Source organism: Psammomys obesus, unplaced genomic scaffold (genome assembly GCF_907164565.1).
Source record: "Psammomys obesus unplaced genomic scaffold, mPsaObe1.curated_primary_1811, whole genome shotgun sequence".
Lineage (NCBI taxonomy): Eukaryota > Metazoa > Chordata > Mammalia > Rodentia > Muridae > Psammomys > Psammomys obesus.
Window position 1 is genome coordinate 608916 of NW_026592776.1, and position 27016 is coordinate 635931.

The window sequence follows — 27016 nt, forward strand, 5'->3', positions numbered from 1 at the left end:
AAAAAAATTAATTACTATTATTTAGTACAATTTATTCATTTTGTATCCTGGCTGTGCCCCCCTCAAATTATTTTATTTTTTAAGATTATAATTACATCAATTCTTCCTCCAAGCTCTCCCATATACTTCTTGCTCTCTTTCAAATTCATGGCTTCTTTTTTAAATTAATTGTTGTTACATATATATATATATGTATCTTTATATGTATGTGTATTAATATATAATATATATTATTATTCATTCCTAAGTACATAACCAAGTATGAGATAGCCCTCTTTTGAGATGTTAATTAAGGTTGTCCAAAAGGCTCCCAAAATGTTATAGGTTATTTCTCTTTGCCTTGGTTGTCTCCCAGAGGTGGAAAGTAAGTCCCTATTACTAAAAACACCATGTACTTCAGACCCAGAGCCCAGAGGCTTCTGAGCTAGAAGTGTATGTTTTTGTATTCTTTCCAGTTCCTATATGTTTAGGGCCACAATATGGTTATGTTGCTTCTTACCTCTTGGTAAGACAACAAATTGCAGGGCAAAGGATCTCCATGTTGAGGCACAAAATAATAATTTCTAACTTGATGACCTAAATGTAATGATCTCACAGTATCACAAATTTCTACAAGGATTCATGTCACATGAAGATTTGGGCCTTTATATTGATACTTCTGTATGGTATCAGTCCTATATGGGATAGTTTTTCAGTTATAGAAGTAGTGCCAGTCCTAAGATGCTCAATCCCCATTCAGAAAGGCAAAGAGGATGGACATCAGAGGAGGGAGAAAAAGGGAACAGGACAGGAGCCTACCACAGTGGGCCTCTGAAAGGCTTTACCCTGAAGGGTATTGAGGCAGATGCTGAGACTCATAGCCAAACTTTGGGCAGAGTACGAGGAATCCTATGAAAGAATTGGGAGATAGTAAGACCTGGAGAGGACAGGAGCTCTACAAGGAGAGCAACAGATCCAAAAAGTCTGGGCACAGGGGTCTTTTCTCAGACTGATACTCCAGCCAAAGACCACTCATGGAGATGACTTGGAACCCCTGCACAGAGGTAGCCTATGGCAGTTCAGTGTCCAAGCGGGTTCCATAGTAATGGGGACAGGGACTGTCTGACAGGAACTGATTGGCCTGCTCTTTGATCACCTCCCCCCTGAGGGGGGAGCAGCCTTACCAGGCCACAGATGAAGTCAGTGCAGCCACTTCTGATGAGACCTGATAGACTAGGATCAGAGGGAAGGGGAGGAGGACCTCCCTTATCAGTGGACTAGGGGTGGTACACAGGTGGGGAAGAGGGAGGGAGGGTGGGACTGGGAGGGGAGGAGGAGGGAGGGAGCTACAGGAGGGATACAAAGTGAATAAACTGTAATTAATAATAAAAAAAGAAGTAGTGCCAGTCATGGACTGTGGTTATCATATTCCTTGACCTCTACAGGTGGAGAAAACGAAGAAGGGACGAGTGACATCTTCTGCTTCCTCCGGGATTATTGGGTCCCCACTGAGAAGATGCGAGTCTCCTAAAGACATTACTAAGAACTCATCTTCTCCTGTGAAATCCAAGTAAGCATATCTTCCCTTGCCAGAACTCTGATGGCTAGTCAGTTTAACTTAGTTTAGTTTCATCCAGCATTGCTGCTTCTGTTCTGCTAAAAGCATGACCAACAAGAAGGGGTGAGCAAGACAAATGCCCACCTTTCAGGTATGTGCCTACATGGTTATGTTTCTTCTGGATAAATGATGACCATCCATTTATAAGTTTGTTGCTTGGTATGATATGTTCACCATTTTCTCTTTGGAACCTTAAATTCCATTTTTCTTGTCTTTATTTTCTCTGGAATTATCCTTTCTCTTTTGATGGACCAGGTTTAGCTCTTTATTGAAGGGATTACATGGTGTGTGGGCACCTGCTCACCATCTCCTATTATTGGTGATTAGCAATTTTGTTTTGGAGACAGAGTCTCATGTAACCAAGGATGGCCTTGGACTGATCTTTCTGCCTCTGCTCCTACAGTGTTGGAACAATAGGTATATGTTACCACACATAACAACATTTTCATATAGAACACATAACTTTTAGTAGGGATAAACTCAACAAAGAGAATATAAATAAAAAACAAATTTATGATCACTGTCCTAAGTTACTAAAATTTTTACCAACAGTAATTGACAAGAGTAATTCAGTGAAGGATCAATGAAATGGTTTAGTTGCTAAAGGTGCTTGCCACAAAAGCCTGGCTACCTGAGATTGATACTTGGAGCCCACTTAAAAGGGGAAGGAGAATTGTCCTCTGGCTACTACAGGTTGTACCATTGCACATATCTGCCCATCATGCACACACACACAAATAATAAATAAAAGAGTAGTTTAGTAACAACTCAATCCAGTAGTGTAGTAGAAAGGTATGAATTTAAGATATTAAGAAAGAAGGAACAATGTGGTTTTAATATGGAAAAATAGAAACTTTTTTTTTGGTCTTTTAGAGGTTTTTATTGTTGTTAGTTGATACAAGGTGTCTTGAAGCTGAGGAAAACCTTGAGTCATAATCCTCCTGCCTCAAATTATTCAGTGGCTGGGATTACAGTGTCTGCCCCCATGCCCAGTTTACTCAGACGTTTTTCTATTCGGGGTTTTACATAAGGTCATCTTCATTCGTGCAAGTATAAAATGTACTTTGAGTATATTCTCTCAATGTAATATTTGAGTGGAAACTTGCATGAAAGAGTTGGCATGCCTCAATTGGAGCCTTGTTAACCCGAAGCTCATTTGCATTGTATCTGAATTTTATATTCAGTTAGTGGTCTTCCTCAAAACTGCTTTAGGCTGGGGACTGTCATTATTTCTTGTTGTACAACAGGTTTTCAGTATGTGTCTGTCTTAGTTCATTAGGACTACTTGGATGCTTCACATTTTAGAGTTGCTTAGGCTTGGGGGTGCTTGCATAGACATTATATGGGTTAAGCAACCTTGATCTGACTATTTGAAATTTTTGAGCAGTGGCATGATGCTCACAGAGCTTTGAAATATGGAGCATTTCAGACTTCAAAACTTTCTATTAAGAATATCACCTGTCCCCATCCTGAAAGGCAAAGAGGATGGACATCAGAAAAAGAAGAAAACAGGAAACAACCTAGGAACCTTCTACAGAGGGCTTCTGAAAGCCAGAAGAAGAAAACAGGAAACAAACTAGGAACCTACCACAGAGGGCCTCTGAAAGCCTCTGCCCTGCAGACTATCAAAGCAGATGCTGAGCCTGATGGCCAACTGTCGGGCAGAGTGAATGGAATTTTATGTAAGAAGTGGGAAATAGCAAGAGCTGGAGAGGACAGGGTCTTCACAAGGAGAGCAACAGAACAAGAAAATTTGAACACAGGGAACTTCCCAGAGACTCATACTCCAACCAAGGACTATTCATGCAGATAACCTAGAACCCTTGCACAGATGTAGCCCATGGCAGTTCAGTGTCCAAGTGGGTTACATAGTAATGGGAAGAGGGACTGCCTCTGACATAATCTGATTGGCCTGCTCTTTGATCACCTCCCCCTGAGGGGGGGAGCAGCCTTACCAGGCCACAGTAGAGGACAATGCAGCCACTTTTGATGAGAACTGATAGACTAAGATCAGAAAGGAGAGGAGAACCTCCCCTATCAGTGGACTTGGGGAGTGGCATGCATGCAGAAAGGGGAGGGAGGGTGGGATTGGGAGGGGAGGAGAGAGGGGCTTATGGGGGGATACAAAATGAATAAAGTGTAATTAATAAAAAATTTTTAAAAAATTTTTAAAAATGTATGGATAGATGTACTGTATTATCCAGATGTAACACATCCACAAAAGCACATAAAGTAATAAAAGTCAGCATTCAAAAATAAAAAAAAAAATGATCACCTGGAGACTGAACTGTGTCTGTGGGCTACATCTGAGGCAAGGGTCTAGTTCCTCTCTATTCATGGTCTTTGGTTGAAGCATCAGTGTCTGTAGGGTCCTCTGTGCCCAGCTTCTTTGGTTTTGTTGCTCTCCTTGTGGGGCTCCTGTCTCCTCCAGATCATTCTATATTCCCCTTCTTCCATAAGACTTCCTGCGATCTGTCCAACGTTTAGCTGTGTCTCTGCATCTGCTTCAATCTCCTGCTGGTTGGAGTATTTTTTTCCAAATTTTCTTTTATTTTTTTTATTAATTACAGTTTATTCACTTTGTATCTCAGCTGTAGCCCCATCTGCCATCCCCTCCCAATCCCTTTGTCCTCCTTCATCTCCTCTCATGCCCCTCCCCAAGTCCACTGATAGGGGAGGTCCTTCTCCTTTTCCCTCTGACCTTAGCCTATCAAGTCTCATCAGGACTGGCTGCATGGTTTTCCTCTGTGGCCTGGTAAGGCTGCTCCCCTATCAGGGGGAAATGATCAAAGAGCCAGCCACTGAGTTCATGTCAGAGACAGTCCCTGTTCCCCTTACTAGGGTACCCACTTGGAGATTGAACTGCCATGGGCTACATCTGTACAGAGGTTCTAGGTTATCTCCATGAATGGTCTTTGATTGGAGTATCAGTCTAGAAAAGACTCCTTTGCCCAGACTTTTTGGATCTGTTGCTCTCCTTGTGGAGCTCCTGTCTCCTCCAGGTCTTTCTATCTCCCCTTCTTTCATAAGATTCCCTGCACTCTACCCAACGTTTGGTTGTAAGTCTCAGCATCTGCTTTGATTCCCTGCTGGGCAGAGTCTTTCAGAGGCCCTCTGTGGTAGGCTCCTGTTCTGTTGCCTGTTTTCTCCCTCTTCTGATATCTATCCCATTTGCCTTTCTGAAAGAGGATTGATCTTACCCAGGGTCTTCCTTCTTGATTGGCTTCTTTAGGTATACAAATTTTAGTATGTTTATACCATATTATATGTCTAATATCCACTTATAAGTGAGTATATACCATGTGTATCTTTCTGCTTCTGGGATATTTTAATCAGGATGATCTTTTCAGACAGTTTGAATCCAAGTCACCAATATAGGCATTTAGAGGACATATGTGATAGGCTCCTGTCCTGTTCCCTCTCCTCTACTGCTTCCAGTGTTTTGCCTTCTAAATAAGAATGAAACATATTCCCTAGGATCCTCCTTGTTATTTAGCTTCTTTAGGTCTATAGATTTTAGTATTTTTATCCTATATTATATGGCTAATATCCACTTATAAGTGAGTATATAACATGGGTGTCTTTCTGCTTCAGGATGATCTTTTCCATCCATTTGCCTGCAAATTTCATTATTTCCTTGTTTTTAGTAGCTGAGTAGTATTCTATTGTATAAATGTACCATATTTTTCATTAAAATTAGAAATTTATTTCTTTTTATTATTATTATCATTTCTTAATGAGAGAAGAAACAGTCTCTGACAAGATCTTGGTTGCTTGTTTCTTGTTCATTTCTCCCTGGTGGTGTGATCTAGCCAGCCCACAGAGGAAGAGGATCTAGGCAGTCCTGAGGGGACCTGACTGGCTAGGGTCAGACAGGAAGGGAGGAGGACTTCCCCATCAGTGCATTAGGGGAGAAGAATAGGGGAAGAAGAAGGAGGGAAGGTGGGACCTGGTGGAAATGAGGGAGAGGGCTACAACTGGGATACAAAGTGAATAGGTTGTAAATAATAATGACAATGTTAATAATACAGTTGTTAATAAAATTATTATTATTAAAGGAAATGTGGTAAAAATAACATTAATTTTTCATTTTGGGTAAAAAAAAGTGATCAGCTGGGCTTGGTGGCACCTGCTTGTAATCCTAGCACTCAAGGAGGCAAAGGCAGATGGATCTCTGTGAGTTCGAGGCCAGCCTGGTCTACAGCCAAGGCTACACAAAGAAGCCCAAAACATAACGCATTTCACTCTGGCTCATGTTTATCTTAAGAGAATCATTCAGACTTTTATTTTATTATCTGTTAAAACATCACCAATATCCAGTAGCCACTGAGTGTTTACTTTTTGATAACTCTAAAAAGAACATGCTGGGATCCCAGTGAGATGGCTCAGTGGGTTAAAGGTGCTTGTTCACTAAAGCTGAAAACCTGAGTTAGATTCCCTGGAACCCACATTATGGAGTGCAGGGTGTTTTGTGATCTATACTTGAGTGCACAACACACACACACACACACACACACACACACACGCACACACACGCACACACACACATGAAGTTTTTAAAAAGCATGCATAATTGTGGCAGGCAGAGGAGTGCTTGCCTGTAATTCCAGTATTTGGGAGGTGGGGGTAGAAAGGTTGAGTTCAAGGCTATTCTTAGCTACATAGCAGGTTTGCAACAAGCTGAGGCTATGTGAGACCCTCTCAAAGCAATAAAACAAAACAAAAAAGAACAGGGAACATGAAAGTGTTGTGCTTACTTAAATAAGCCAGACACAAAAGGACACATATATGATTCCACTCACTCTAATGAGTAAGATGCCTTAAATAAGCAAGTTCATAGAGATAGAAAGTAGAATTAGAATAGTGGTTGCCTGGGGCCGAGAGAATGGGGGGTTGCTTCATAGAAATGGATGGTAGTAATTGCTATACAACAATACGAATATCCCTACTGTTTCACAGCTGTTCCTTTAAAGATGGTTCTAATAGGCTGAGAGGTGGTTCAGTGTTGTACTCCTAGCATTTGGTAGGCCAAGGCAGGAGGATCTGAAGTTCAAGTCCAGTGCGCTATACATAGTGAGTTGAGGACCAGCCTGGATACATACATGCATGAGATCCTTCCTAATGACTTGTTATAGGTCTTTATCACAGTTTTAAAACACAGAGCCAGTTACCTAGCTTCTCTTCCAAATGGTGGTTCTAACTGTAAAGAAGTTCACTGAGCTGTACAGTCTTCGGGTCTGGTTAATTTTGGTATGTGTTTTTTTCCCAATAACAAAGCTTGAAATAAAAAAAAAAGCCAGGTTGTCTATTGCCATATGTTGAAACAAAACTGAATTCTAGTGTTTATCTAAAAAGAGGATATAGGAAATGCCCAATAACCTGTCTTACTTGTTTTGTATTGTAATAACAAAATAATTGAAGTTTGTTGTTTTATAAAGAAAAGAGATTTGTTTTGGATCAGAGTTTTTGGAGGCATAGTAGTTGAAGAGCATTTGTTGGACTTCTAGTGAGGTACTCATACTGCATGGTAGAAAAGAAAAGTGGGCACATAAGAAATGTCACATGTGTGAGAGGCAGGGAAAGCTGGTCCATATTCTAACTCTGTATAGTAAATAATCTAGTCCCAGAAAGTGTAGTTTTGACGGTGAGGTGACTCATTGTGTAAAAGAATTTGCCATCCAAGTCTGGAAACCTGAATTTGGTGCCAGGAGCCCATGTAAAGGTAGAAGGAGAGAACTGACTCCTTAAAGTTGTCCTCTGGCCTCACATGTACACTATGGCATGTGCATGGACACACACACACACACACACACATCCTACCCACCCACATACCCATACATATCCAAACCATGTTACCATCCTAAACATTGTCTCAAAACATAAATGAATTTAGGACATAGTATTACCAGCTGGATTTCTTAAAATATTTCTCTTTCTTCCAGGGACATCTTACAGATACCATGTATTTCTTTGGGATGAGTTTAGGGAGTATATTCTAAAACCTACAGGTTTTTTTTTTTTCTATAGAAGGGTTAAGTTATTCAGTTTCTTTGAACAAAATTTCTTATGAAAAGTTCTGTGGTCAAGCTCACTACCTATTGTGCCTAATTTTGGTTTTCCAGGACAATTTCAAAAGGATCCCCACAGTCTCCGAAGACAGCAAAGCCTCCATATGTAGGGTTTCCTGGGAAGCCTCGCTTTCCCCCCATTCCCAGTGAAGACACACTCAACAAGAAGGCAGAGAAGGAAAAGACTAATAAGGAAAAGGAAGGTGCCACTGGTCAGCAGACCACTGGCCTACCCGGAGAAGAAACCCTGGAGAAGCACATGGTTGACAAGAATGCCGCTGTGAAGTTTGTAGCTGATAAACATGCAACTGAGAAGCATTCTGCCACTGGAGGGAAGGCTGAGCACAATGCAGGTAAACCTCTGTTGATGCTGCCAGTTAGCCTTGGCTTTCCTCTCATAGTTCTCTCTCTGTCCTTATCTATTTGCCATTCTCTCATGGTTCTGAGGATAAGGTGTTTCCCCTCAGGACAACGTCATCCCCTTATGCTGTTTTTTTGTTTGTTTGTTTGTTTGTTTGTTTGTTTTGTGTTTTTTTTTCAGGCTAGCTCAACATTTTTGAATTCTCCTTTGTTTTTTAGGAGACCTGGGCCTTACGGCTGTGGGATTTCATAGGAGTGCTAATATGGGCTGCATACAGCCTGTATGTGCACTGCTGTATGACAAAGCACTAGCTTAAGTCCTTAAAGTCTTTGGCATGCAGTGAGTTTATTCATACGGTAGTGTTGTGGAACTTGTTTGTAGCTCTGCCCTTAACTGTTTCCTGCCCCACATGCAGGGTTACACAGCTAGCCCACTGCGGCTTCTTCTGCTCAGTGACTAATTGTAACCCTCCTTTGCAGTGTTTGCCATTACCACACTGAGTTAAATAGCTTAGTGTCCAGTTCTGTGAGAATGAACTCACTGTGTTCATTTCCCCTGGTCATTCTTTTTGCTACCACTTGTCTGACTGACTCAGGAAAACCTACAGCAGGCACCACTGATGCAGAGGAGGCTGCAAAGATCCTCACTGAAAAGAGACGTCAGGTTCGGCTGCAGAAGGAGCAAGAGGAGAAAGAACGACTGGAGAAGGAAGAACAAGAGAGGTATACAGGCACTTAAACTGTGATCTGATGTAAAGATTAGCTTGGAAAGATTAGGTTGGAAAGATTAGCTTGCCTTTCTTCTTACAAGTTTTTTGTTGCCAAAACCTGGACAGAAGTATAGGAACCTAGATTGCAAGGGTTACACAGAAGGTGCTTAGAAGACTGCATCTTCTGTATGTCATTAACAGCTGCACTTTTTTAAGGACTTAGAAACTCATATTTCCAGATCTAAATGTTACAGGTACCTTTTTTTCCCCTTTTTGGATGTAGAGTGGAGAAAACTCTAGTAGAGCTTTGAGGAGAGCTTGAACTTTGATGATAGATTGAGTCTCCCTGAAAGACAAAAGATTCTGGATATAGAAATCTTTACTCTGCTTCCCAAATGATCTTAACTCATGTTCAAAAGTCAGGGAAGAAAGAGAGTTAATCAGATTCCCACAGATAAGGGGCTGGAGAAAAGAGTCATCTCTCTAGCCCATGAGAATGAGTTATGTGGAAGTCCTCTCCTGGAGCACAACAAAGAATATTATTGCAGTGGTCTCTAAATGTTGGAGAGTGTTTGGGGAACATAATAAAAATGTACCGGCCCTAGTCTCATCTTTCTTTAGCAGTTCATCAGTATTTGAAAGCCATTATAGCAACAGCACCAGGATACTTTTATGTGATACTGGCAATCCTGCTTTTTCTGAACTTTATGTTCAGAAAGGAAACACATGGTTAAATGACAAGGTCAATTTTATCACTACAAGGAGAATGCCCTTGGGATGTTCACAGAGTACAATCCTGTATCATTTAAAGAATCAGAACACGACAAGAAGTAAGCAGTGCTGTAGCACTTCAAGATGATCCTTTAATAACATTATAAAATCTTTGTGGTTTCTGATTAAATGTTTGTTGATTTATTTTTTTGTTTGTTTGTTTCTTTACAATTGGGTGATAGGTCCCTTCTTCACATTCTGAGCATCTCTGATTATTTTCTTACTCCAACTTTTTGATCAATATCACCATATTTCGTTTTTGTTGGATGGTATGTTCAGGCTGGTATGGATAGGCTAGAGGGAAAGTAATAGGTAATGATGGGTAATGAAAGGAAAGTAATAGGTAATGATGAATCATGGAATTCCAAATAACAGTGTTAAAGATAGCTACAGAGATATACCATCCCCCTGAGCAGGTGAACGATATGATTGTTGCAGTGTGCTTAAGAAAGGAAAGTTGTTTACCTTCCAGCTACTTTCTTCTCTCTCACACTTCCTTCATGGCCCACCTGCAGAAAGAATTGATTACTTTCTTGTCTTTTTTTTTTCCAACTCACACCCTTCACCCTTCATACTTCCACACACCCTCCAATCTTTTATTACAAGATTCTTAATTTGATTCTTGATTTCCTATGGTGCTGTGGAACTTGTCTTTTTTTTTTCTCTCTCTCTTCTGTATTGCACCTATTAAATCTCCTTAAATGTTACCTAGACTCCACTCCTTTAGTCTTTGACCAGGTTTTTGTCTGACAAGTCCTCCCTGAGGGCAATGTTGCTAGCTATTGTCCCTGATATTCTTCCAGTTTCCTCTGGCTTCAAAATATTTATGAGTGACAGTTCATGCAGCAATTTCATGCTTAGTCTTTGGTGTGTTAAGTGAACTTGCTCTCATCTCCCTTCCTGAGTTCATTTACCTTTCACCTTCTGTTTATCACTTATTTCTGAAGCTAACTGTAGGTTTGTTTTGTAAACCTCCTAATACTTTCTGTAATATTTAAAGACTCCTGAATCTGTACCTATGCCCTGAATTTAACCTAAAGCTGCATTGTCTTATACCATCACATCGAGATATATGTAAATTTAAATTGTGGAAAATTCAATTCCTTAGCATTAGCCACATATCATTGTTTATAGCCACATGTGGCTAGTAGTTACCAGAACAAACAACACAATTCTGTAAAACATTTCCTTATCTCAGAAAGTTCTGTTAAGAAGCATTTGTCTATTAAGCCAAAGCCTATATTTTCAAGTATAATTTTAGTGTTCCCATATCTACCTCAAATTCAGCATTTTGAAGGCATAAATTAGTATTTAGACTTCTGGTTTATTTCATGCCCTCCATATTCCCATCTATCCCAGTCCCAAAGTCAGACATCTCAGGGTTGCTTTCAACAACTCCATCATCCTTCACATCACATCAGTTGTTAGGTAAGTCTCCATTGGCTAATAAAATTAGCATTTTTGTTCTCCCCATGCTTTCCCAGCAGTAGGTAGGTCAGCTAGACTGTGTCTTCGGAATCTTAGTGGAGTGCTCCAGATCTCTCAGAGCTTGTTTGCTGCCCATGTTGTTTTCATAAGTGACTTTTCTTAAATAAATGTGATTGTCCTTGCTAGTGAATCTTTTGACTACTGGATTTCTCAAAACCTACCAGCAAATGTGCCATGGACTGGCCACTCCTTGCTTCTCTTCTCTCTCTCTCTCTCTCTCTCTCTCTCTCTCTCTCTCTCTCTCTTTCTCTCTCCCTCTCCCTCTCCCTCTCCCCCAGCCTCCTCATGTGTTCTAGTATCCAACTTCACAACCATAAAACCCTTGCTTTTGCTGTGCCTCCACATGAACATGTGATGTGTCTTTCTTTCTTAAGATGCAGGTCAAATCACTCCTGTGGCCTTTCTGGATCTGTATTGGGGAGGGAACTGACCTACTCCCTTTTTACCCTTTTAGCTTAGCTTCCAATTGACTAAAATAGCCTCATTTGTCTAGAGGTTGTATCTGTTTTCTAGCTAATACTTTAAAAGGTCAGAGTACAGTCTTGGGTTACTGTTGCTTGGTGCTCAGTGAAGAAGAAGCTCAACAAAAATGCCATCAGTGACAGCAGTGGGTTAAGTGGGCTCAAGGCTAAAATTTCATGGTGAAGGCAGAAAAAAGGGAATATACAGACTTCTACAAATAAAAAGAAACGGGCAAATTTGGAGGAGATGCTAAGGTTTGATTTGAAGTATTTAGGAAGATGTTATACCCAATAACAGACCATGGGAAGGCAAAAAAAAGTATGAAAAGCTAAAAATTCCCCACCTGATTTTAGATAAAAGGTGCTTGCAGAGCATACAGGTAGTTGGAAATAAAAAAGAAGCCTGATGCCTAGGTGAAAATTGAGATGAATACACTTAAACCCAAATCAGTTTTCTTCTCTCTTGCCAGAATGTAAAGCTTTGACAGTGCCATAAGCAAGGCAAGAAAGGAAAGTACCAGACAACCTGGGACTGAAACACAGCAGACATCTCTTGGAATAGAATCATCCTCTTATCTGTTTTGTATAGTATCAATAGTTAAAGTTGCACAGAAGTGATGACCAGTTCAGAGACTGTAGAAAAAAAAAGAAAGAAAGAAAGAAAGAAAGAAAGAAAGAAAGAAAGAAAGAAAGAAAAGATACTTGTGCTAAACTCCAGAAAGCCCAGTTATTGTCACCAGCTATTGAGAGAAACAATATCCAAGTCATGGGTCTGAGAGACTCCCTTTAAAGAAAGGGTTTACTAGGTGATCTGGCAACTAGGCCCCAAGAGAACAAAACGCTGATCCAGTTTTAGATGGCTGTGACATCAGAGCTCTCTTAGAAGTCCACACAGCAGTCCTCGCCTCTAGGCTTGGGGATGGCCCGAGATATACAGTAGGATAGTTGGAGTTGGGACAGGCATCCTTACACCCTGCATCCAGTCTAGGGAAGACATAAGCAGACATTAGCAAGCAGGTGAGCTTACAGGGATTACAAAATAGATTACATGTAGAAGCTGAAATGGTTGTTAGAGATTCTTATGAAAGAATGTTCATAAAAGGCTTCTCATGACCAGGTCACGTAGCCAACCTGAAGTCATTGTTTAAATGAGAGCACATGCTTGAAACTGCGGGCACAGTTCCATAGTGTTGTTCATACCTGGCTTCTCACTGGCTAAGTCTTGAGGTAGCTGGTGTTTTGAGTGTAAGCTAGGGTAGGCACTGGCCTTCCAATGTGTAGCAGCAAGGTAAAGTAGAGGCAGGAGGGAGACAGGACAGCACCACCTTAAGTGGCCAGGCACTGTAAGAGGGCCCCACAGGAAGGAAAGCCAGTGTTGTCAGGGTATTGCAAGACATATTTAGGCAATGAAAAGATTTTAGGAGATTAAATTATTGAGAAGACAGGTACAAAGACATGAAACAGCCTGAAAAAGGTAAGAGATTGGTCAAAAAGCAGAAGGCAGGTGGGAGAAAATTTAAGAAGATGGATTGGGATGCCTGAGACCTGAGTGCTTTTGCAGCTCATGGGAAGTTGTATATAGAAGGGTGAAACTGGCATTGGAAGGAATGGGAACCAGCAGAAGAAATAAGAGTAGTGGGAGTGTAAGGAATTAATTACACATGTGGTAGCATTTACAATCCTTTGCATATTAGGCAGAACAAACAGGAAACACTCTTAGTCCTAATATAGTGAATGAATGAAGTATAGAAGTACGACGAAGTGGCCCCAGTTTTCTCTGAAAAGTAGTGGTACTGCTGTCAACTAAAATGAGGATAAAGGTTGACAAAAAGTGATTGCCCACATAGAATCCAAAAGATGAGACTAAGAATATATCAGCTGAGACTAAGGAGCACAAGACCAATCGCCTTTGTTTGTACCTTTCTCTAGCCAGTCTCAGAAGCCAGGGAAGGGCATGAGTAGATCCTAAGGACCACCCAGGCTGCGAATTGGGGAAGAGGGTAACAGAGTAGCCTCTGTGTCATCACAGGAATGCTCAGGTGGGGACCAGAGACATGGATAGATCCTAATGGAAGGAATATGGTAGACATTTGTACAGTGCTCAACAGGGAAGGTCACCAAAGAGACAGAAGGATGGGCTAAGATCAGAATAAGATTGATGGTAAAGATGAAGCTTTTTAAATGAAAACTTAAAACACATAGGACTAGTGAACAGTGAAGCCCACATACTCAACCACAAGACTAAACAATTCAGGGTCCATCAAGTGCATCCATAGGGTGGGCCAACATGGCAATGAGGGGCTTCAGGTGTGAAGAGCAAGAGACTGAGAGATGGGGGGCATTATATAAAGCCTCTCACCAGTAGTCAATGACTAAGGCAAGTGATATCCATTAATTGGTGAAGGATGACACTTTCTATTAGTAGTGAAGGAGGACTGGGCTTAGATGTGTATGATAACAAGGATCAAGAGGATGAAAACTGCTCACTGGTTTGGTGAACTCCAGAAGATTGGTAAGACAAGATTTTTATAAAACAAAGAGAAACCAGAGAGTGTAGGTAGCTTTGTGACAACAACAAATGTGGTAGATGAGGGGTGGCCAGTGATAGAAGCTGGTGGGAAAGGAAATGATTCTTAAAGTGAGAAGGTTCATACTTGGAGAAAATTGTGAAATACCTGGTTTCACATGGGAAGCCAGGCTTTTTGTGTTAGTTTTTAAATACTTGTAAGGGAAGTGAAGTGGAGGTAAAAGGGAATCTTTTCAGGAACAGGATGGAATTTCTTAAGGAAAGGATAAGCAGAGGCTGGTAGGTATGTGGGGAGGAACTTATGTTTGCTTTTGTAAAGTATTTTTCTTTTTATAATTTTGTTTGTTTATGTATATATGTATGTATGTATTGCAATTTATCCATTTTGTATCCTCACTTCAGCCCCCTCCCTCATCTCCTCCAGTCCCACCTATTCTCCCTCTTCTCCCTCTATGCCCTTTCCCAGATACCCACATAGGGGAAGACCTCCTCCCCTTCTATTGGACCCTAGTCTATCAGGTCTCATCAAGGCTGGCTACACCATCTTCCTCTGTGGCCTAGCAAAGCTGCACACACACACCCCAGGGGGAGGTGTTCAAAGAGCCAGCTACTGAGCTCATGTCAGAGACATCCCTGTACTCCTTACTGGGGAACACACTTGGAAACTGAGCAGCATATGGGCTTCCTCTGAAACGCGGTCTAGGTCTTCTCCATGCATGGACCTTGGTTGGAGTATGGTCTCTGCAGGACCCCCTGGGCCCAGGTTTTTTGACTCTGTTGTTCTCCTTGTGGAGTTCCTGTCCCCTCCAGGTCTTTCTATCTCCCTCTTCTTCCATAGGGTTGCTGGTACTCTGTCCAAAGTTTGTCTATGAGTCTCAGTATCTTCTCCAATACCCTCATGGGTAGAGTCTTTCAGAGGTCCTCTGTGGAAGGCTCCTGTCTTGTTCCTTGTCTTTTCCTACTTCTCATGTCTGTCCTGTTTAGCCTTCTGAATGAGGATTGAGCATCCTCCCTAGGGTCCTCCTTGTTGTTTAGCTTCTTTAGGACTGTAGAGGTTATTATGCTTATCCTATATTATATGGCTAATATCCACTTATAAGTGAGTATTTACCATGTTTGTCTTTCTGCTTCTGGGTTACCTCACTTGGGATGATCTTTTCTAGTTCCCACCATTTGCCTGCAAATTTCATGATTTCCTTATTTTTAATTGCTGAGTAGTATTCCATTGTGTAAATGTACCCCACTTCCTGCATCCAATCCTCGGTTGAGTGACATCTAGGTTGTTTCCAGATTCTGGCTATTACGAATAAAGCTTCTATGAACAAAGCTGAGCAAATGTCTTATTGAATGGTGGGGCATCTTTTGGGTATATGCCTAGGAATGGTATAGCTGGATCTTGAGGAAGCACTATTTCTAATTTTCTGAGAAAGTGCCAGATTGATTTCTAAAGTGGTTGTAAAAGGTTACATTCCTACCAGCAATGGAGGAGTGTTTCCCTTTCTCCACAACCTCTCCAGCATGCATCATCCCTTGAGTTTTTTTATCTTAGCCATTCTGATGGGCGTGAGGTTTCTTGTTTTGATTTGCAGTTCCCAAATGACTAAGGACGTGTTGAGCATTTCTTTAAGTGTTGCTCTGCCATTCAATATTCCTCTATTGAGAATACTCTGTTTAGCTCTGTACCCCATGTTTTAATTGAATTAGTTGGTTTGTTGGTGTTAACTTCTTGAGTTCTTTATATATTCTGGATATTAGCCCTCTGTCAGATGTAGAGTTGGTGAAGATCTTTTCCTAGTCTGTAGGCTGTCATTTTGTTCTGAGGACAGTGTCCTTTATGCTCATGGATCGGTAGAATTAGCAGTGAAAATGGCTATTTTTTACCAAAAGCAATCTAAAATGCAATTCCCATCAAAATACCAACACAATTTTTTACAGAACTTGAAAGAACAATTCTCAATTTCATATGGTAAAACAAAAAACCCAGAATAGCTAAAACAATCCTGTACAGCAACATATAGTCTGGAGGTATCTCTATCCCTGATCTCAAGCTGTATCTTGAGGTAGCACTATTCCTAAGGAATTTATGTTTCCAGTGATAATGAGGTTAAAGGAGATTTAGGACCATAAATATGTTACTCTAACAGTTTCAGTCTTTACCTCTCTCTCTTACTTGCTTTCTTCCTCTTGCTTCCTCGCTTGCTCATTGTCACTCTTGCTTGCTTTTAATCTTGAGAGAAAGAGAGGGAGAGAGGGAGAGCATGTTGAGCCTTACCTGCTATGGTCAGCACATGATCCATTGGTAGTTTGCCTTTAGAGTTATCACCCTCTAACAATTCTTTTGTTTTCAAAAGGCTGGAAAAAGAGGAATTTAAAAAAAAGGCAGAAGAGGAAAGGCTGCTCCTAGAAAAAGCCCTTGAGCAAGAAGAGGAAAAACAAGAGAAGGAAAAGGAAAAGCAGGTACAGTCTGCAGTCTCAAGACTTTTCTTGTTATTCAATGGTTCCTGTTAATAATAGGTAAAATTTGCTCAATGACATAATAATAATTAGGTTTTTCTGAAGCTCCTTGTAATGGTTATTAAATATAATTCATATGGAATAAAGTAAATTCATTAATGTTTACTATGTCAGTTTGGATTTCCCTACAAGAGGAAGACACTGGAATAAGAATTTGGGTAAGATGATCAATCCTTATTTAGAAAAACAGATGGGATGTGCATTGAACGTATGACAGGAGTCTACTGCAGAAGGCATCTGAAAGACTCTACCAAGCAGTGTTTCAAAGCAGACACTAAGACTCATAACCTGTACTTCAGCATAGTACAGGGAATCATATAAAAGAAGGGGAGTTAGTATGATGGGGAAAGGATAGGAGCCCCACAAGGACCAAATATATCTGGGCACAGGGTCTTTTATAAGACTGACATTCAACCAACGACCATGTATGGATATAACCTAGAACCTCTGTTCGGATGTAGCCCGTGGTAGCTCAGTAACCAATTGGTTTCCCATAGTAAGGGGAACAAGGACTACTTCTAACAGGAACTCAATGGCTGGCTCTTGGACCTCCCCACCCCCCAAGAGAGGAACAGTCCTGTTAGGCCACAGAGGAGGACTTTGCAGCCAGTCCTGAAGATACCTGATAAAACAGGGTCAGATGAATGGGGAGGAGGTCCTCCCCTATCAGTGGACTTGGAAAGGGGCAGGGTGGAGATGAGGGAGGGAGGGTAGGATTGGGAGGGAATGAGGGAGCGGGATACAGCTGGGATACAGAGTTAATAAAATGTAACTAATAAAAAAATAAAAATTAAAAAAAAAAAAGAATTTGGGTGCCAGTGGTTCATTTGGGAGAAAATCGCATGAATCTGGTATGGGAAAAAAGGAAGTCAGTATAAGTACATTGATGAATAAGTTACTGTGGGTAACTGGAGCTAGGTGCCATTGGGACCTCTGAGACTAATTATTGTGACTTAGAATTTTCTCTCTGAGAAGTGAGGAAACTGGACAGTTCATTTACTAACACTACTCCTGAGTGTGGAATACTGCTCCTTGGGGAGTTAACTTCTGGAATTGCCTGCCTGTATGCATACTTCCTTGCAAGAGCCTGCCCACAACCACAAAGACCTTCTCCATGTGTGAGAACTATCTACAGGTGATTTTCATGGTGGGTTGAGAGGATATGAACAACCTGCTAGGTCAAAAGTAGGTTTCAGAAGTTCACATTAAATATGGAAACAACATCCGCTTTGGGGGATATGATGGGATGAGGGCACCTGTGCAGAGCTCAGGGAACTACTCCAGTGTTTCTACCTTAATCAAGCCTGTGCTTTGCTTTGTTTCTTTCAGAAAGAAGTAGCAGAAGCAAAGGCACAGGAGGCCACTAAGCAGATGCGTTTAGAAAGAGAACAGATCATGCTGCAGATTGAGCAGGAACGAAGAGAGAGGAAGAAGGTAGGAGTGGAGGGATCAGGAGTACTTAAGGTGAGGACAGGAACAGGAAGTGAATCAATCAGTCTCTATCGTTATTATGTTGTTTTTGTTTTTTTTTTTTAATTTCCTGTCATCGTGTTCTTTTGCTCATTGAGAAAGGAGTGATTAGAAAGCTCTATTCGTGTGCTGGGGATGTAGCCCAGTAGTAAGAGTGCTTGTTAATCACATATACAGTCATTTGTTTGACCCTCAGCCCTGTAAATAATAGAGCTCTTTTTGTGATTTTGATTTTTCACATTTTGCCTTTCATTTCTGTCAGTTCTGTTATACACACACACACACACACACACACACACACACACACACACACACACAATGTATGTTGAATCCCTATTAATGAATATAAATATCAGATAGTTACATTTTCTTTTTGAATTGACAATTTTATCATGAGCTTCCCTTCTTAGTTCTTTTGTTTGTTGGTTTTTCAAGACAAGGTTTCTCTGTGTAGCCCTGGCTGGCCTGGAACTTGCTCTAGGCCTCAATTGGCCTTGAACTCAAATATCTGCCTATCTCTCTGCCTTCCAAGTATTGGGACTAAAGACCTGTGCCACCATTGCCCAGCATTAATTCTAATACTATTCTTTAAAGTATACTTTCACAGCCTTCATATGATTAATGTTCTGATGGTAAATCTTGTTTCCATATTTTTCTTTGAACCTGTGTGTTTTTATGATTGTCCTTTGTAAACAACATATAGCAGTCAGGGCTTGCTATCTGAATCTAATTTAACCGTTTTTGTCTTTCAATGGAAATTTTTATTTCTTTTAAATTTAATGTACTTACATATCAAGTGTCTGTAAGGAGACTTATTATGTAGACCTATTTTTGTGGTCCTTGTATTACCCAGTGTGGGCTTTGTATTGCTCTAGATAGAAGCTAAGAGATCGGTGACTCTTCCTGAGCCTACCGTTCAACTTAGCTTTCTATTGCATAGTCCTCTTGAATGGAAGGTGGCACTTGGTTGATTTAAAGAGAATAAGGAAAAATATGGTGTACAAATTGGATATTAATTCTAGATCTGTCTTAGTACACTCATTTGACCTTGTTTGTGGCAGTGGAAGACCCTGCACCACCACTGGGAAACCTTTCTCCGCTACTTTTCGTCTGCTGACATTTATCTTTTACAAGTTTTCTGAGAGATATGAAATTGCCTATGGAGCCAATTTCTTTTTTTATTCTTAGAGGCCTCTTACTTTTACCCCCCACTAGAGAATAGATGAAATTATGAAGAGGACAAGGAAGAGTGATGTGTCTCTAGAAGTAAAGGTAGGAATTCAAATAACCATTATGTCATGAGTGGAGAAGAACAGCAGAATACATTTCATGAAGTTGAAGGTTTGAGACTTGTAGAAAAAGTAGACTTTCCCCATTCTGGTCAAGGTACGGCTCAGGAAGGAACTGAGACCTTAAAGGAAAGAGGAGTTTCAAAGATGAAGGGGTTAAAAAATTTGCTCAGAGCAGTGGGGTTGGTGGTGCAAGGAAAGACACAGTAGTTAAAGAGAAAAGTAGCATAATAATTAAGAGAAATACAAAGCTTTAAAGAGAACACTTCCTGCTATGGCCTAGAAGGGTTCTGAATACTGAATACTGGTACTTTAAAAAAATTGTTTTTCTTTATAATTTCAGTCTTTCATCTTTACATCACCTTTCTGATTTCTTCTCCAGTCATTACCAGTGACTTGATTTTAAAAAAAAGTTATTTCTTTTTTATAGTTATTTCTTTATTAGATGCTTTTTTCTTTTTTCCTCCTTTCCCCTTTCTTTCCTAGTCATCCACCTTCTATTTGTTTCTAGAAGGAAGACCCCAAAGTTGAGATTCAGCCTGTTGCAGCTGTGGAAAATAAGACAAAACCAGTTGTCCCCAACAAAATAGGTGGGTATGAGGTCTCATGTTTGAATCCTTTAGGTGATGAGGACTAGTAAACCTTCCTCCTGGTGGTCAGGATAGTGCAGCTGGGCCAAGGGTTCTGGCTGCTGGCAGTTTTGCTTCCTGAGACATCTTTCCAGCACATGGGCTATTAGCTGCAGTTGATAAACTATTGCCTTCTTCAGCTACTCTAATAACTGATGCTTGGTTCAGGATGCTTTCCAGAGACCTTGACTGCACATCAGATATTACTAAGACACTGCTTGTCTCTTAAACTGAGTCCTTGTAGACACTGATAGTAAGATCATTTTTTTTTTCCTTTTGTAAAGCTGATTGCATGGAGTTACTGGTGGCTCTTTCCACACAAAAACTACTGTATTACTGCTGAAAGAAAGGATGAGAATAATTGCCTTGTTATATGTTTTCTGTTACTTTGTCAAATGTGGACATTAAGATTTATCTGAACATTCTGTGATCTTGATCAGAAATCAATGAATTGAACACCTGCCAGGAAGTAAATGCCCCAGAGCATTCTGCTCCAGAAACCTTTTCCCAAGACATTTTCTCTAATGGTCTTAAACCAGTTGGGGGACCTGTTCATCTGGATGGCCTTGATGGGAAATCAAACAGTCTGGATGATTCAACTGAAGAAGTTCAGTCTATGGATGTGAGGTATGTTCATTTATTTTGCATTTAATCTTGATAGGTTTGCCAGTCCTTGCCAATTAGTTTATCTTTTTTTTTTCATTTCTTTTACTTGTTTCTTTAAATCATACCCTTTTTAATTTTATCCCTTCACTCATCTTCCTCATCCATAATGAATCACCTTGAAAGCAGGTTTTGGTGATACAGGAAAGTTGTCATAGGTGTAGTATAAATGTCTCCAGTTTGGCATCCTAGAAGCAAAACCAGAGACCGAGTTTTATGGCATATAAGTTACTGAAGGAGGACTGTGGAGGGAGGGAAGGCAATAAGCAAGGATGTGTTCTCAATTTCACAGGCTATCTGGAGGTTGGCTTTCCACCAGGGCATCATTTTTATTACTATATATTACATACATTAGTCATTCAGTGTTGTCAAGCAACTGCAGGTTGGGTGATGCAGAAGTAACTGTGGCCACAGTGGCTCCTATCAGTTAAAACAAGTTGTCAAAAAAAAAAAAAAGTAGCAGCTGTGAATTTTTACTAGCCAGCCTTCTGAAGCTTGTAAGTAGGCGCACCTTCAAGGAGAGGAGATCTAGCCAGGCCACCAATGCAGTTGCCTGTGTCCAGAGAGCCTCACATTTAAGTAGACTTCTCAATTCAAGCTGAGAATGGTGTCAGATACTTGGAATCAAACACTCTGGCGGCTGAGATAGGAGGGTCAAGACTTGGAGAGGAGCATGGGAGGAGATAAGGGAGGGAGGGTGGGCTTGGGAGGGAGTGAGGGAGGGAGTTACAGCTGGGATACAAAGTGAATAAACTGTCATTAATATAAAAAATAAAAATTAAAAAAAGTTCAATGGCAGTCTGGGTTGCATAGCAAAATTCTGCTTGTTGTTTAAGACCTAATGAAAGAACTAATTTGATCTCAGTTACTAAAAACCTAAGGTATCATTAAACTGGTATCTTACAGATGACATCATTGGCATATTAATCTGAGATTTAAAAAAAAGAGATAATTGACTTGGAATTGACGTACAGCTATTGGAGTATGAGTTGGCTCTCTAGGTCAGGAGAGTGTGACAATATTTTATAGAAGTTTTACAAGAACTCCTACCTGTTAAGAGCTTATCCTTTTCTCATCAGCCATGAACCCTCTCTGCTTTATCTGAGCAGATGTGAACAGCCTGTGACACACACTGATCATTAATAACCCATTCATACACACTGAGTTTTAATCAGATACATGAAAACCCATGCTCCAACAGCCCTATCACCAGCAAAGAAAATCCTGTATAGGCTGATAGTGTGGCTCCCCACCAACTTTCAACTGGATATCCCCATACCACCAACACCACCTCACAGCTTTCCCCTGACTGGTACCACTCTGCTCCCAGCAGAGAGGAAGAAGAGCCTGACACCATTTTTTATCTTCAGGAAGATATGTTAGGTCAGTTGCTGTGCCTTAGCTTGGTTTAGGCGTGAGGAAAATGGATACTTTGAACTTCTGCAGATCTACTGATTTTCCTAGATTCTTCTTTAAGAACTCATAGAGGAAGAAGAGCCTGACACCATTTTTATTCTAGATGTCTTATTTGAGAGTCTTACAGGGACAGGCCCTTAATTTCCAGCCCAATGCTCTTCTAGAGCTGTATTTGCTCCTTTGGTAGACCTATAGCAGACAGCAGCAGTTAAACCCCTCCCATCTCTAGCAAAAGGAAATAAAGAAAGAGCAAGCCTCAGCTGCTTTAGATAGACAAGTCATGGTGAATTTGAAGCCTGGTTTTAGAAAGGAGGCAGTGGGTGAGATTGGGCTTATAGTTGCCTGGAGTGACAGTAGGTTCCCCCATTCCCCAACTTTAACTGAGCACATTCTTCATGTGGCCCTGCATTAATTCTTCTCAGCATGGTAACTTCACATCTCAAAGGAGTAGTGGGAGGAAAAAAACGACTCCTCTCCCCATTTTACAGGGGGAGGAAACCAAGGCCAGGGACAGGAAGAACAGCTTACCATAGACAGCACTGCTGGAAGGGCAGCACCAGGAGGCCCCAATGTGAATTAGAGTCCTTTTTAGGCCCCAGTGTGAATTTAGCCCTTTGAAATATTAGTCCTTGCTTGCTCTTGGAATGTCTCAGCCTGAATGCACTGGGGAGGGGGGGGCATTACTTCTCTGTAGTAATGTGATGATATCTGTAGGGTCTTATTTCCCTTTAACCCTCAGACACTGAACTAACTCTTCTTCACTGCTCTGACCCATCTACTTCCCTTGTTCTCATCTACAAGGACCTTATGTCTGCTAGCTTCTCAAATGTGAACTCACTTGTCATTTTCCTAACTCCATCTTCTCCATAAGAGCAGTAGAGTAAAATCATACAAAAAAGGAAAGTACATTAAGACATCATATTTAGTTCTCATGTTTTCTCTCCTCTCTGTCTCTCATTCTCTGTCTCTTCTAGTCCTGTTTCTAAAGAAGAGCTTATCTCCATCCCAGAATTTTCACCAGTGAGTGAAATGATTCCTGGGATGTCTCTGGACCAAAATGGAACTGGGAATGCCCGAGCACTTCAGGATATCTTAGATTTCACTGGCCCTCCCACATTCCCCAAGAAATCCAGTGAAAACCTCAGCCTTGATGACTGTAACAAAAACCTCATCGAAGGATTTAACAGTCCTGGGCAAGAAACTACTCTGAACACCTTCTGCTGACAAAGCATTCCTTTAATGAAAGGTACAGTCTTTTATGATATTCTAAATCTACAACTTCCTAAGTGAGATTTGCAAAGATGGGATAAATACCACATAGTCTCTTAGCTGATTTTATTTGAAAATTAAAAACACAAAATTGTATTGCAGCACACACAGAAAATTGAGGAGTCTAAGTAATTCCTTTATATGTTAGCCCCTAATGTAGTATCCTATTCATGTTGTCCCTGTTCTTTGGAGCTGTGGGTAGGAAGGTTGAGAAGATTCGACAGTGAGATAATGAGAGAATGCTCAGACTTCTGCAGGGTGATTCTAGTAAAGCGAACCCTTTTTCAGTGACTTCCATACTCTATCTGTAATCACTCATACAGACTGATGAGTGATGAGCCAAATGGTCAGCTATTCTATTGACCTACTCTGGATTCTTCCCAAGCAGAAATCTGTTCTTGGATCATAGCGGAGGTTAGAGGAAAGAACGTTATTTTTGTGTCCTGAAGGTTTTCCCTCACCACTGAGCTGTGTTTTACATGCTAAGCTTATGCTTTACTACTAAACAACACCAGCCCCTCTCATGGGAGAGTCTTTATCAGTTATCTTCATTCAATAGCTGTGTACACTTATATTTCACATTTGATTTACTTTAATTCGGACTTTAAAAAAACTTTTAAGTGTGTGCGTGTGCATGTGCATGCATGCACACACGTGTCGTACATATATACACAGGAGTAAAGGCCTTGGAGGCCAGAAGCATCACACCCCTGTCCGTCCCTGCATCTGGAGTTACACCCTCCTGATTTAAGTGTTAGTAATCAAATTCAGGTCCTGTGCAAGACCAATAGTACTCTTAACCACTGAGCCATCTCTCTAGCCCCTGGGACTTATTTTTGAACAATGCAAACATAATTAGTGTCTATCATCAAATCCTTGGGTAAGTTAGTTATTCCTATTGCTCCTGACATTTTATTTTTTATTTTTATTTTTGTTGTTATTTGTATATGGTTTCTACTTCTGTGTGTGAAGGTATCTTCCTCTATCACTCCCCGCCTTATTCCTTTGAGACAGGGTCTGTCACTGAAATAGAATTCACTTTTTTTGAGGGCTGGGCTACCTGAACATTGAGCACCAGCAATCCTCCTGCTCCACTCCCACCACCACCCTCACCACACACTGTGATTACAAGTACATGTGACCATGTTTTTATGTGGTTGCTGGAGATGTGTAGTCATACTGATGCCTGCACAGCAAGCGCTTTTAATTACTAATCCTTTTCACTAGCCCTAATGTCATTAAAGATTCTAAAAAAAGGTTTTTAGCCAGGCGTGGTGGTACATGCCTTTAGTCCCAGCACTCAGGAGGCAGAGACAGATGGATTGCTGTGACTTTGAGGCCAGCCTGGTCTACAAAGAGAATCCATGGTAGCCAAGGCTACACAGAGAAACCCTGTCTCAAAACAAACAAACCAACAATACAACCTATAGACTAGTTCTCACATCCTTCTAAACCAAAGGTGCTTTATTGCCACCGTGCTTGAAACATTAAACACCTTGAAGTTTGGATGTAAGGGTGATCTCAGTGGCTTGGAGAATATCATTCCTCCCTCCCTCATCCTTCATGAAGCTATGCACTAGCCCTACTTCCTCAATGGAGGACTGTTCTTTCCTCAAGGGCAGAAAAAACCAAAGATAATATCTGCCAATTTTAGAGAAGTCCCATAAGAAGAACCTTTGACCCCACTAAATTAATGATTCTGTTAAAAGTGCTACGTTATTTCTGTTGAGAACTACTGTATTATCCAAGGGAAAGTGCAAAGTATTTGGTTTCTGCTTTGATCTTACCTGATTTTGCTTTTGAATTGACACAGGTGGTGTTTGGATCAACCATGAAGCTGTTGGTGTAAAATCTAAATTGCTGGCCACCTGAAGAAGATTCTTTTGCCCTTAACTGCTGGATTCCAAATTACTATATCAGAATGTAACTGTATTCCTAGATAGTTTGGCAAATACTGGCCTTCTGATAAAAACCTTGAGATTTTTGCTTTATGGGACTTTAGCAAAATTTTATTTTATGGTTCCATTTATGAGCTTCAGCTACTGCTAAAGCACTTCCTTATCCTTCTCTACTATTGTAACTTGCGTGATGCTGGCTGGGAACCTTACTTTAGGACACTCAAATTTCCAGAGTTGGAGCACATAGGCATTTAGATGTCTCTTCTTATAGAATTCTTCTATTTACCCACACTCTAGTTAATCATGTACTTCTCAACCTGGGCTGCTTATCTCCCTGTCTTTTGGAGGGTGTGTATGGGGGATCTAGCCACTTTCTCTCTCTCAGGCTTCTGTTATTTTATTTTTATTATTAAGTTTCATCACCTGCAGAGCATTACCCACATTACTGTTGGAAGGTTAAAAATGTTTGGTTGAATAAATAATCAAATAGTGGCAATTATTTCTTTCCTCTTATGGAAACTGAATCTAGCAAGGACCCTTTCATGTCATACCTTTAAAATCTCCAAATTTTCACTCCAAACCATTGAATGGCATTGCAACTGAATGAATCAAGTCTTGTTTAAGTGGCTGTTTTTATGACTTTGCTGTTTTTTGTTTTTTTTTCCTGATGGATCTTGGAATTTTCTTTTGTTTGCTCCTATGATTGCTTAACTATAATAAAGGAGTCACAGTGCTTTGAAAGGGGGCCCCAAGTTGGTCCCAGTATGTCACTTTAATAGACTTTAACATTAAAAAGTCTGAACGAGGAAAAATGACACTAGAATGTATAACTCCATACATTTTATGCCATATGCTATATTTAATTTTTTTCATTTCTTGTGGTGAAATGTAGCTTTACTATTAAAATGATTTTTTTCTTTGGAACTTTTAGTTTTGACTTGTACTTGAAAGCTTTTGAAAAGATCCTTAATTTTGAGATTTGCAAAACAGGAGATATAAAGAAGTTTCAGTAGTATCTTGTTCTGTACTTTTAAAACCAGTACAGTTTAAGAATGTATTAGTCTCAGAAGCTATGTATGTTTATGCGATATAGTCTAAATAAAATCCATACCTCTAAGAATGCTGTGCTATTGACTTTGATTACTATTAAAGGAGATATATCTTTTATAATAAGCACACAGATGAAAGCATGGTCTGACACCCAAAAAGCACCTGGCCATTTTTCTTAAAGCTTTATTTTGCTAAGTGTCTGTTTCATTGAGCTTCACTGTACCTCACAGCACTGTGGTGATCACCTGATACCTCATTTGCATGATGTGTACATTCTGTTTAATTTTTAAAACTGTTAAAACATTTTTTGTTTTAATTTTTTCACAATTTATTCATTATATATCCCGGTTGTAGCCCCCTCCCCCAACTCCTCCCAGTCCCATCCTCACTCCCTTTCCCCGCCTCTCCCCTTCCAGTAGTCCACTGAAAAGGGGGGGGGGGTTCCCTCCTCTGCCATCTGCCCATACCTTATCAAGTCTCATCAGGATTGCTTGAATCCTCTTCCTTTGTGGCCTGGCAAGACCTTTTCGCCACGGACAAGTGATCAAAGAGCAGGCAACTGAGTTCATGTCAGAGGCAGCCCCTGCTCCACTTACTCAGGCAACCCACATGGAGACTGAACTGCCAGTTGGCTACATCTGAGCAGGGGGTCTAGGTCCTCTCCATGCATGGTCTTTGGTTGGTGCCTCAGTCTCTGCAGGACCCCTTGGGCTCAGGTATTTTTAGCTTTGTTGGTCTCCTTGTTGGGGCTCCTGTCACCTTCATGTCCTTCTATTCCACCCCCCTTCTTCCATAATACATTTTCATTGAAGAGTCTGATGGCTTGCTGATGTTTT

At 40.6% G+C, this 27016-nt stretch overlaps 1 protein-coding gene across 3 annotated transcripts in view; it reads left to right on the plus strand.

The window, feature by feature from the left end:
• Window positions 1-26234, plus strand: part of Map7d2 (MAP7 domain containing 2) — an 83544-nt gene extending 57310 nt beyond the window's left edge. Inside the window, exons 8-17 of one of the 3 annotated variants that reach the window (XM_055615717.1) lie at window positions 1425-1549; window positions 7720-8018; window positions 8622-8748; window positions 16334-16439; window positions 17826-17960; window positions 19182-19238; window positions 19767-19845; window positions 20325-20511; window positions 22938-23209; window positions 25046-26234. In XM_055615717.1, coding sequence (XP_055471692.1) covers window positions 1425-1549; window positions 7720-8018; window positions 8622-8748; window positions 16334-16439; window positions 17826-17960; window positions 19182-19238; window positions 19767-19845; window positions 20325-20511; window positions 22938-23187 — 1365 coding nt within the window. In that variant the 3' untranslated portion in view covers window positions 23188-23209; window positions 25046-26234. The remainder of the gene's footprint in view (window positions 1-1424; window positions 1550-7719; window positions 8019-8621; window positions 8749-16333; window positions 16440-17825; window positions 17961-19181; window positions 19239-19766; window positions 19846-20324; window positions 20512-22937; window positions 23210-25045) is intronic. The other 2 variants (XM_055615718.1, XM_055615720.1) reach the window with 2 other exon arrangements.
• The last annotated feature ends 782 nt before the right edge of the window (window positions 26235-27016 follow it).